We start from the raw sequence: 12,059 nt of genomic DNA, 5'->3' as shown, positions 1-12,059 counted from the left end.
CCCAGGTCACTCAAGTCCTCTGGGAACCCTCAGCCATAGCCAGGTGTTGCCCAGGGCCCGAGAGGAAGCCAGACCAGAACTTTCCCAGAGGGGGCACTGGAGGGCGGGGACCCAGGTCAGGAGGGGGCCAGGGTGGCTTGTGTCCCCAGAAGGACTTGTTTTCCAGACTCCCTGACCAGAGCAGGACAACAGATGGTACCCTACCCTCAGAGGATACCAGCCCCCATTGTCCCCACGGGGACCTCCCCCACTGTGGCCCTGGGGAGAGGCCCCCTCACCTTAGGATGTATATTGAAGTATTTGTTGGTTTCAAAGCTCTTTTTTTCACTCTCAGAGTAGTAAAGAAGAAAGCTCTCTTTGATGATGAAAAACCTATAGCAGGCGGTGGGGAAGGAGGGGCAACCAGGAGAGAGAAGGGGTGAGGTTTCTCGGGACGACAAGGCCTTGAGGGGCACACGCTGACATGGGGAGCCCCTGGGGACACCAGCTCAGACTCATCCTCACCCACTCATGTGCCACATCCGGGCAAAGGCCTCAGCTGGCCAGTCACCCACCAGCAGGCAGCCCAACCCTTGCACCAGTGGAAGTGAACACGAGAGGCCTTCAGTGGCTTCCACAACCAGCTCCTCCAGCCCCCTGAGCCGCCACACAGCAGGTATCTGTGGTCCTTCCCCTCAGGTACCTTCAGCCTCGTGAGCCATCATCTTGGTCCCTTAGGGTCTACCCCAGGAGAGGCAGAAGGAGGGCAAGAAGACACAGGATCCCGAGGTGGGTCTTTTGACACGTGGTCCTGAAGACTGGCGGTCAAATGGGGTGTGGGTACCAGGCTGGTGAGGCCAGGCCTGCCGCCTACACGTGACACCCGCATTGCCTCTGGGCTCAGCTGCTCCACAGCCTCCTTCTGGGATGTGGGTCTCACTTAGGATCTCTGGGCCCTTGGTGCTTTCTGACTGATGCCCACAGCTGGAGCATGGCCTAGGGACTCTCACAGACCTCGTGCTTGGAGCTGACTAGGATAAGACACCAGGTGCCCTCCAGGGGAAGATCCAATTGGAACTGAGAGCCCCGAGGCTCTGGGACACTCAGAGTGGCTGGCTCCTTCCTCCCAGGGCCCCTGCTAATGTCACTGTTGGAGCCATGGGACTTGGGGGAGCCAGAAACAGCGCTCAGATGGGCTCATGACAGCCAACAGCATGACTCTCCCCGGCTCTGTGTTCAGTGACACCGTATTGGTAGCTGATATCAGTCATACTGTGAGTATTTACACCATGAAAATCATCAAATGTTACAAAGCAGTGCTGCACCCCACCCCCCTCCCAAGAGAGCCAGTTATTAAATACTTATCAGCACATCACTGGTTGGACACACCCTCCTGGGAGGGGCTTGAAAAGTTGCTGGCGAATCTCTGAAGGTGCCACCAGCCCTGGGACCCTTCCTGAGGCCGCGGCTGCAGCTGGAGGGTCGCTGGCATGGCTGACAGCTACCGTCTCACCTCCTCTAGGAAAGGAGCTCAGCTCTGTCCTCTGCTGTGTGCCTCACCCCAACCACGTTCTTTATTTGCACCAACCCTCTCTGCCCAGCCAGATACTGAGGGGAGCTGTGGACCTCAGAGGTGACATACTGCTAATGCCAACTCCTCGCCCAGTGGAGGAAGAACACACGAATACCACCCTCTGCGGAACTGCAGGCACCTCCTGGGCCCCCCAGCACCTGACCCCTGCCCACCTTCTTGGCCTTGCCACCACTTCTGCCCTTCCGCCTCTCTGCTCGAGGCGAACACCGAGCTCACTGCCTACTGCCTTACTCTGTTTTGCATGATCCTGCGGAGACTGTGCAGCTCTCCCAGGAGTGCCCACTGGTTGAACCTGCCTCACCCTTGGTGACCAGCCCAGCCCAGCCCACACTGCCGTCGGAGTTCCTCCCGCACTTGCTGACCGGCCATGAGCTTGGCACTTAGCTCCACAGCCACACCCCATGTGCTCATCTTGTCTGGAGGGGACACTGGGCTCCTAGAGGGCGGGCCATGGTCCCTCAGTCCTGTGGGATGAGGAGATGTCCCCAGAGAGTTGCAAGGGAACTTCACAGAGTAGTTAAGGACACAGACCTGCCGCTTCTCAGCTGTGGCGTTTAATTCATTTAATACTCGCTATTACCCTATGAGGCAGGTGTCTGCGCGTCTATGGGCAGAAATGAAGCAGAAAGGTGACACAACCCGCTGAAAGTCAGACTGCTAGTTGTTAGAGGCTGGTTTTTCCTCTAAGAGGGACGGCCACTGAGGGTTCTGAGAGGGGTGACAGGATCTGACTCACACTGCAAAAGGTTCAGCCTGGCTGCTGGGCTGAGAACAGATTGTTGGCGGGGAGTGTCAGGGAGCGGGGGAGGCACAGGGATCCATTAGTGGCCACAAAAGGGGCAAGAAAGGATCCGGTGGACAGAGGCCCATAAAGTCCTCCGCACTTGTCTGCCACGCAGGATGTGTCCCCAGATGTCACGGCCCTCCTCCCCTTGCCCTCTGAAGGAGGGCACAGAGAGGCAGGGGCAGACGGATGTCCAGGGTAGCCTTTGTTCCACGCCAGCCAGACTTCAGCAGGCCTCAGGGCCCCCATGGCTGCAGGGGCTGTGAAGGGCCCATGCGCCATGCATGCCAAGACTGGCCCCTGTTGCAGCTGCTGTCGGTTTGGTTTGGGTAGGGGTGAGGGTCACAGGGAGGGGAGCCGGCACGGACCTGGAGGAGGAGGGCGACTCCCTGGCTGGCAAGGAAGAGGATGGCCCAAGAAAGGGCATATTTGGCAAGCAAACTTCGAGGACCCAAAGGGCTGGCTTTGCTTATAACTCCGCCTCAGTGCCTGCCCACTGCTCCAGCTGGTGACTCAGGCTTCACCTCAGCAGGTGGGGGCCCAGGGCCTGAGTGCCCCTGCACTGGCCACTTCCTCTTCCTGCCCCTTTCTCCGAAGTCCCCTTACTCCCAGGCCTCTCATTCTGACTGCAAGCCAGGGGCCGCCTCCTTCTGGGCCCTGCAGAGTTGGGCTGGCTGAGTAAGGGCCGGAGATAGTCACTGATTACTTAGCTATTCTCATGTACTGGCTTCCATGCAGAACGTACGTATCAGTATTTGATCCATGTAACAATCCTGGAAGGTAGGGCTTTTTGTTCCCATTTTACAGATGAGGAAACTGAGGCTTAGAGGTGAAGTAACACATGCAAGGTCACACAGCCAGGGCAGAGGTGGAGCTGGGACTGGAACCCAAAGACAACAGCCCCTGCTTCTACACCCACACCACACTGTCTTGGGAGCTACTCTGGTCTTCGTGCCAGCACCTGGGCAGGAAACAGATGGGCCAAAGGCAGTAGGTGTTAAGGCTGGGGTAGCCAAGGGTCAGAGCTCTGCCACTTACCAGCAGTGTGACCAGGGCAAGTCCCCTGATCTCTCTAGGTCTCAGGTCCCCCAGAGTAACTTGAGGATAATAATAGTACATACATCTCTTAGGGTTGTCAGGATAATGAAATGAGTTTGTTCACATAAAGACTTCGAACATTGTGAGACACGTGGTAAATATTCCTTAAGTGTTTACTTTTATTACTACTATTTTATTTATTATTATTAGGTTCAATGTCTGCCGCAGCCTCCCCTGACCTCCTTTCCCATTTGTGCTCACAAAAGCTCCTCCTGGCAGGAGCTCTTGGCTCCAGCCCAGCTGGCCAGCTCGCTATCCTCCAAACACACAGCACTTTCCTGCATTTGCCCCTCCCTCCTGTCCAAGGCCCACCCTTCTATCCAGGCCAACTTCAGTCCTGGGCGAAGCTTTGCCTCCAGCCCTAGCCCTCAGGGCCTCCCTGTCCAGCCCACTGTGCTGTGGTGAAGCCCAGAGAGCGTGCGTGAGTCTGTGTCTGGGGGGTCAGTGTCTACCCTGGCTGCCTCTTCTCTCTGGTTTTAAAGAATTTAAGTGTTTTCACCTCTAGATTAAGGAGCATTTATGAGGTACCAAGATACTCATTTTTCTAAGTGTTTTATTGACATTATCTCATTTAAATCTCTCATAGCAATTCTAAGAGATGGGGGTGTTTGTTTTTCCATTTCACTGGTGAGGAGACTGAGGCACAGAAAGATTCAGCAACTAGCAAAGGGCAAACTGGGAACTCAGCTGTGTCTGCCTGTTACTGAACCAGGTTCGTTTGCCTGACACGCAGCAAGCCAAATGCTGAGAGGCCGAGGTTTGCAGCAGAGACAAGGGCATATGTGGAGTGGCCGGTAGCTCCTGTTATGTGTATGTTAATACCACATCGGAAGTTAAAACCTACTGAGAGAACATTAGACAACTTGGCTCCAACAAGGGTCATCACGAGAGCCTGGATCGATCTCTTGGGAAATATCTTCTTATGGATCCCATCAGGAATAAGGTCGATAATTGAGGGATTACTTAAACCGTCATTTTTGGTGTGCTTGCTACGACCTATACTCCTTCTTGCTAAAACTCTGTACTTGCTCTTTGCCACGCACGCTTAAGCCCCAAGTTCTAATCCATACGATGACCAATCAACATAAAGACCCAGACCACCACCCCACCCCCACCCCACCATCCCCCGCCAAAAGAAAAGACCCAGACCCAAAGCCTTGGTCCCATATTTGCAATCAAAGGCAAAACAATTCCATTCCTCAAATCCTCTGTAGGCCTTCGCCCCTTAACAGCAGAAAGTAGGCCTCTTCCCTCAAGACTGAGGAATTGGATCAAAAGATAGGGGAGGACTGAAACTGTGCCCCACAGGGTTAAAAACCCATAACAGAAACAGGTGACTCACAGAAACTCTTGAGCTTGTCTTACAGAACTGCAGATAAGGGAACAGCTTCTTTAAAACCCCTCTGCTTGTAACACAACGAGACCTGCTGAAACCGGAGGGACCCAACCCGGCGGATCCCAGTCTGCACAGAATAGACTTGCTTGCCCCATGGGTGACCTTTTGACGTCACAGCCCCAAATTCCCCCACGGTTCATACCAAACTCACCTGGAATTTGCACATGGGTCCCATGAAGAAGTCTGTAACTCAGATACGCCTGCGCAGAACACCTCTTTCCTCACCTCCTTCCCTCCAATCACCTCTTCCCACGCCTCAGACCACCCTGTTTGTTTACACCATAAATACCCCAAGCTCCTCGCCTTCCAGGAGACGAATTTGAGATTTATTCTCCGGTGTCCTCACTTGGCTGCCTTGTGAATAAACCCTTCCTCTGCTGTAAACCTGGGTGGCTCAGTGCTTGGCTTGCTGTGCGTCGGGCAAACAAACCTGGTTGCGTAACATGCTGACAGAGCTCAGGTTCTCAAGTGCTGTGCTCTCTGATGCCTGCCCCTCATCGCTGCACTTGTCTCTCCTCATGGCTTCAGACCTGGCATTGTTGTTTGCCTTCTTAGAGCTTCTCTCTGCAAAGTGACTGTAAGCTCCTGGCCGGCTCAGGTCAGACAGCGTGAATGAATCACCTGGTACAGCCTGGGCCCTGGGGCTTGATGATTTCCTGCCCTCAGGGAGCAAATGCAAGAGCGAGAGTTGTATAAATCAATAATTTGAGAACTACTCAATGCTTATCAAGCTCCTCGTTTGTGCCAGGCACTGTTTTAGTAACATCAGAATGTTTGTTAACTACTCATTCCTCACGTGAGCTAGATGAGGTAAGTGGAGAACAGAGAGGTTAAGTAACATGCCCCAGCTTACACAGCTGGTAAGTGGGGAGCTGGGATCATTACAAAGCACCAGGGTACCCTGTGACATTGTAAGTTTGTATGAGACACCGGAAGAGTACAGACCAGTGAGCAACAAATGGTTTGGGTGTCCAGCCAAGGGAGCGGCAGGTGAGAGGAGGTGACAACTGAGCGGGGTTTGGAAGAATGAATAGGAGTATCTAGGAAACTGAGAGGAAGAGGAAAGGGGAGATGCATTCCAGACAGAAGGAACAGCAGATGCAACGAATAGTGTGTTCGAGGTTATCGGAACATTCTGGCATTACTGGCAGGTAGGTGCCAAAGGGGTGGGCAGTGGTGTGGGGGGAGGGAGAGTAGGGGGTGAGTCAAGGTCAAAGAGACAAGTGAGGACCAGACCAGGGTGGGGCGTGTGGTCCTTGTGAGAAGGTGGGGCTGCTTCTTGCAGATGAAGAGAGCTGCCAGTGGGTTTCAAACAGGGCACTTGGGAGGTCAGATTGCAGTCGTAGACATGGTGACGGTGGCTTTGAGGGCTCCACACCCCGGCAAAGGCGCAGATTAGAGTTAGTTATTGGTTATTGCTGATAAGAATCAGCAGGGCTTGTTGAATGGACAAGAGTGGGGAGAGCAGAGTCTGGGATGACATGAGGGCCAGGAACTAGCTTAGGTGACAAGGTGGACACAGGTGCAATCCAAGCTGAACTAGGGAACCTTCCTAAGCTATGCCTCCACCTTTACTCCCCTCCTCAGTGCTCTGAAGGTTGACAAGGGCTCAGGCAGAGCTTGAGAGCTAACATAGGCCTCACAGTCGATCCAGCTGGAAGTGAGGGAAAAAATGGTACTTAGACCCACAGGTACCTTCTAGGCTGGGTGGGTCCTGGCAAAGAAAGGCCCATCTACTCTGCCCGAGCTCCTTAATGTTTGGAGATGCAAAAGCCAAGTGTGGGCGTACGGGCTGGAAAGGGCTTTGCATCACAGAGTGAGAGAAACTTGGAGTTGGGGGAAATCCTGGAGGGCAGTGGGGAGGAGGGGTGATGGGAGAATGCAGAGGAGAGAGGATGCAGGGAAGTTGCACGAGCCCCAGTCCTACAGGGTCAAGAGATAGCAGTGAACAATCCCAGCTCTGATGCTAGTGAGATGCGGTGCCTGGAAAGCTCGAGAAACTAGGGAGCTGACCCTCAACTAGGTGCTTGCACCTCTGGGATTTAAATGCCTCCTCCACCCTGCTCTTTGCCAAACCTTCCCCTCAGCACAGACTACTAGACCCCCAAAGACCTTGTGTGGAGGCTGGTGAATCTGTGTGGCGGGGGTGGGGTGGGCGCAAAGACGGAGGAACGAGCCGGGGTCCATATCTGCTAGTGCAACAAGAAGCATCTACACTGGGCAGCCAATTCATCCAAAAACAAGGAAACAAGAGTTTAGAGCCCCTCGGGGATTAGCAGAAACCCTGCGCAGGCTTTACACTTCCTCAAGTCTTCCTGTGGGATGAGACCTTGGGCCAGACGTCTCACTCTCAAGAGGGCAGCCGGAGCCCAGCGGACGTGCGAGCTGCCCATGGGTTACGTTTCACGGGAAGGCGGGATACGCAGCCTGGCTGTCCCTCCTTCCCTGGGCACAAACGTCCAGCACAGAACCAGCACACAGGCTCCCCCATCCCTGAGCCCCTCAGGCGCTGAGAACGGGGGTGTGGGGTTTGAAGCCAGGTAAACCCTAGAGCGAGGGAAGGACAGCTTATCAGAAGTGTCCCTTTCAGAAGTGACAGAAGGAAGGTAGAAATGACACAGCCCTCAGTGCGTGTCCCTTTTCATTCTTTCCGGGTGGCCTTGTATGCTCAGGGGATGCTCATCCTGGCCTCTGCCACTTGCCTGGCTCTAGGTCTGAGACGACAGGACAGGAGGAATCCTGCCTGTGACGTATTGATACATGGGTGATGACAAGTTAGGGTTTATGAAGAGATCATCAAGTCCAAGGGGCTCCAAAAAATGTGAGGATTCTTCAAACAACACAGTCAAGACGAGCTTACTAGGTCAAGCAGATAACCGTGCAGAGGCACTGGGTGAAATGGGAGGGGCCTTGGAGCCCCGCCTTCTCTCCCCACCCCCCTGTGGTGGAGTCGAGGCACTTGTAGAATCACCATGGAACAGAGTTTAAAAGCCACAATTTGATCCATTTCCATTCTGTGGATGAGACACTGCCAGCCAGTGAGATGTGACACAGCCATGCCTCGGCCTGAGTCATGCGGCTGGTCACCAGCAGAGCTGGGACTGGAACTCAGAGGTCCTGCCTTTAAGCATGGGTTCACCTGCCACCAACGGCCACAGCTGCTCTCAAAAGAAACGGCTTTATATTTCCAAGTCTTGGACATAAGGAAGTTGAATTGCCTGAAAGGGTTCTGGCCCCCATTTTCAAACAGCCTCCACTGCCAGCTCCCTGGGAGGGCGGGGAGAGGAAGAAGTGTGTCTTGTTGGCACAATCAACTCCTTTAACCTTGGGGCAGGCGAATCAGCACAGGACCGCAGTGAAGCCTGAAATAATGGGTGTTAATTTCATCTTACAGCTGTGCTGCGATCCGGAGAGCGTACCCATCTCCTTAAGCTAAGGACTCCATGTAACCTCGATGCCACCACCTCAGAAGGGGCAGGGTGCGATGGACAGAGGGATCTGGGGACATCCCTCCGCTGCCACCTAGCCACTGCCTACCACCAAATGCTGTCCTTCTAAAAGAAGTTTGGAGAACACAAGCTGATTAGAAAAAGAGGGGCCTGCGGGCACCCTCCAGCTGGGACAGAACAAGCAGAAATGCTGCAGCTGTGCTGGGGGGACACCTCCCAGTCAGCTGTGAGAAACGCTACCTGAGCCAGAAAGTGAGACCAAATCCCAGTGTCACTAGCGTGAGGCAGAGCCTAGTGCATGGAGGTGATATGCTAGCTCTTCCCCTCAGCCCTTTGGGACAGCTCAGTACCGCAGTGTCACCTTTAGGAAGCGGTGCTCAGAGCCAAAGATGAAACTCCCGGACCCAAATCTCTGTGTGAAGAAAGTCTCCCCAAGTCTTTTTGGTATGATGACCACTAACTGCGCAGATCACCTTTCCACACCTGCGCAGGTTGTGGCCTGAGATTTGGGAAATCGGGCCACTGTCTTCATGGTTTCCCTGGCACTTCGTGGACACCGTGAGTCTCAGCTCCCTGAGGCAGGACCCACCGATGTTCCCCAAGAGTGAGCTGCTGCTGGGCTAGGCTCAGGGCCCACTAGTCACCTTACACCTGGGGGGCTGGGGGAGGAGGGACGGGAGTGTGGACGCTCCTGCCGCAGGAAGGAATGGGCTGGGCCCGCCTCATCAGGGGCTCCAGCCTTGGGAGGTGTTGGGGGGGATTTGGGAGAGGGACTGGAATGCTGGGGAAAGTATGAAGCCCTGAGAGAGAGCTGGCCTGTCTGCTGGACCAGCCCTACCACGGGGCTCACACCAGCCAAGGCAGAGATGCTCTACTCCCTTCCTCCTTGTCTCTGAGCACCCGCATCTCCACTGCTCACAGGTTAGGGGGAGGACAGAGTCATCCACCTTGCCCTCTAGACACCTCTTCCAGATCCTCTTATCTCTGCTAAGGAATGTTTTTGATTCCTTTCTCTTTTTGTTGTTCATGGAAAAAAAGCTGACCCTTCAGCTCAAAGGCACCTTCCCACCCGCGGAAGGGCAGGACTGCTGGGGCACCAGGAGCTGGAGGCACAGTCCTGAAACACACCCTGAGCGGAAGAGGTTTTACAGAACCCAGCTGGCCACAGACGCCGCCATCCTGCCCGTTCGTTATTTATGTGGCTTGGGAGCCTTTCCAGGGCCCCTCCTCTTAGCTGTCCCCCTCCCAGGGCATCAAACGCCCTAATGGCAAGGCTCTGCAGTGGCGGGCCTGAGCTGCCCCTTCCCAGGCCTTCCTGCGGCTGCTAATTAGCTGGAGTCCACAGACTGCACTTCACAAATGGGGAACTGGGACCCAGGGGCCCCTGCTGGGCATTGAAAGGGAGCTAAGCTTAGCAGCGTGACTCCCCCATCCCAGACCCTCTCTGGCTGGCTGTTGCTGACCCAAGGCTAAATCGTGTGTGCGTGTGTGTGTGTGTGTGTGTGTGTGTGTGTGTGTGTGTGTGTGTGTGTGTGTGTCTGGTGTGTTCCCAGAACTGTGAACATGGACAGAGGCCTAGAGTGGGCTGGGGGAGTCTTTTCACAGTGGCAACTCCAGAATTCCCACAAAGGTGGGGAACAGAAGTGACAGTCTCCTTGGAAGGGGGCTGGAGGGCTTGACTTTGCAGGGCATGTACGCTGCTCTGACTTGGATTGGACGGTTTCTGAGTGGCTGTAGGGGTTACTGGTGGATATCCTTGGGGTGGGGGCACTACAGCTCTCCAAGGCCCCCTTGGCTCCATCACTGTGCTTTTAGCTGGAGCTTTTGTCCCCAACACCTCCCAGCCCTGGAATCAACTGTAGCTGTGGGGGCCAGGTCCCCACACCTGAGGGTTGCAGATCCCTAGCATTTACTAGGGATGCAATCAGGTGAAAATACCTGGAAAGAGACATCTTGGATGTCCGGAGGTAATACCAAGGACAGCAGCCAGACCCAGTGGAGGAGTGTGGGCTGCCTGGAGCAGCTGAGGTAGAAGTGGTGATGGGGCACTCTGCCAATGGTTCTTAAAGTTATAAGCAGCCTTCCCACCACCACTCGGGCGCCCTGGTAGAGACAAGCTTGCTCCTGGCGCTCGGGAACTGCAACTCAGACAGCACAGCCCTGGAGACCCCTCACAAGATGCTCTCCACACTGCCCCAGGCCTCCATTCAGGGGATCAGAGATAAGCTGAACTTTGGAGGAACTCAAGGAGCCTACATCCCATTAAACCCTAGAGTGAAAATCCAGCAGAACTAACGAAAGTATGCGAAACCAGGTATGTAAAATGTGAAACACCATCTACAGCTCCGTTTGTTCTGTGGTCTTGCAGACATATTAAATTATTCATCAAAACAGAACATCAGAACCAACCCCTACCATGTCTCCGTGAACTGTGTTCCTGGGAACATATGAAGCCCCCCCTGCTCAGGGGCAGGCTCATAGTATGGGTTGGGAAGGGGCATCTAGACACAATCCTAGTTTCCTGGGCAGAATCATGCCTGCAGGGAGGGGCCAATCAGGGTCTGAGTTCACTAGGCCATTCCATAGAAAACCTCAGAACTGAGATGGGCTTGTCCAGAAGGTGTCCCATTGCTCCTGAAACCAGCATTGGGAGCTTCCTGCAAATTCAGGGCTGTGAACTCCCCCTTCCTCCAATACCTTCCAGGCTCATTTATGAGTGGAAAGTAGCTACTGATGTCTGGGGAGTGTGGCCTCTGAGTTGGGACCAGGAAGCTGATGCTGAAAGACCCAGGCTGCTCTGACCTTCCTAACCACTCCTTCCAAGGGATCCATCCTTCTGACAGGACCAGTCCATCCTTTCTCCCACTTTCCTCAGTCTCTGCCCCATCTCCCTTGAAATATATGCATTTCAAGGGACAGTTGGAGGGGCTCCTAGCATCACTCCTCCAGGGGTGGGCACAGAGCCTTCTAGGCCCTTCTCCTGGCCGGTGCCTTTCAGAAGCTCTCTCAGTGTATGTACCAGTTGGGGGTAGGCGGAAGTGGGGGGTGGGATGTAGGACACCCATGTCCCACCTTAAGTGCACTTCTAGAAGCCTGGAGCAGGGGAGCTGTGAAGATGATGGAGCCGCAGTGGGGCCCCCAGGAGGCTATCTTTGGCTGGAGACAGGGCTTCTTCCTCCGCACCAGAGTATGGCCCAACCTGACCCAGCTGGGCTCCTACCACGGCCACGATCTCTTCAGCCCACACCCACTCTCCCCAACCCGACTTAAATCCATTCCGCAGAGAACTCCGCGGTCCCACCCCAGCTCGACCAGCCTCGGGCAGAGATGACCCAGCCCAGGCTAGGATCCACATCTTCCAGGAGGAGCCAGTGTGGAGTGAAATGGGGCGAGGCCAAGGTCACAAAGGAAGGCAGAGGTAGGACGGTAATGAAGGGTTTGGTAGGGGGTCCTTCGGCCCTGGCTCCCTCCCCCGGCGGTCATCACCGGGCGCGGCAGGGGCACTCACCGTCGGGACCACTTGGCCGACGGCCTCCCGAAGGGCCGCTTCCACAGCACACCATAGAGCTGCACTTTGGTGCTGATGTCCAGCGCGTCCGAGTCAGCCTGCTCCAGAGACGGCGAGGGCGACACCGAGTTGGATTTGGACGCGAACATCCTGCTTCAGCGGGGCTGCCCCAGCCGGGCCCACCCGCTCCCCGGGGCCGGCACGGATGCGGGGCTCCGGGCGAGGGCGGGCGCGGCGGGAGGCGGCGAGGC

General features: G+C 55.1%; 1 protein-coding gene across 1 annotated transcript in view; it reads right to left on the bottom strand.

The window, feature by feature from the left end:
- Positions 1-12,026, bottom strand: part of PLEKHD1 (pleckstrin homology and coiled-coil domain containing D1) — a 28,253-nt gene extending 16,227 nt beyond the window's left edge. Inside the window, exons 1-2 of the mRNA XM_024739593.1 lie at positions 11,809-12,026; positions 279-372 (exon numbers count right to left, since the gene is read on the bottom strand). Of these exons, the coding sequence (XP_024595361.1) occupies positions 279-372; positions 11,809-11,957 (243 nt within the window). The 5' untranslated portion in view covers positions 11,958-12,026. The remainder of the gene's footprint in view (positions 1-278; positions 373-11,808) is intronic.
- Between the last annotated feature and the right edge of the window lie 33 nt (positions 12,027-12,059).

This window comes from Neophocaena asiaeorientalis, unplaced genomic scaffold (genome assembly GCF_003031525.2).
Source record: "Neophocaena asiaeorientalis asiaeorientalis breed wild unplaced genomic scaffold, Neophocaena_asiaeorientalis_V1.1 scaffold348, whole genome shotgun sequence".
Lineage (NCBI taxonomy): Eukaryota > Metazoa > Chordata > Mammalia > Artiodactyla > Phocoenidae > Neophocaena > Neophocaena asiaeorientalis.
The sequence above is the reverse complement of the archived record's forward strand: the minus strand, read 5'-3'. Positions and strand labels throughout refer to the sequence as shown.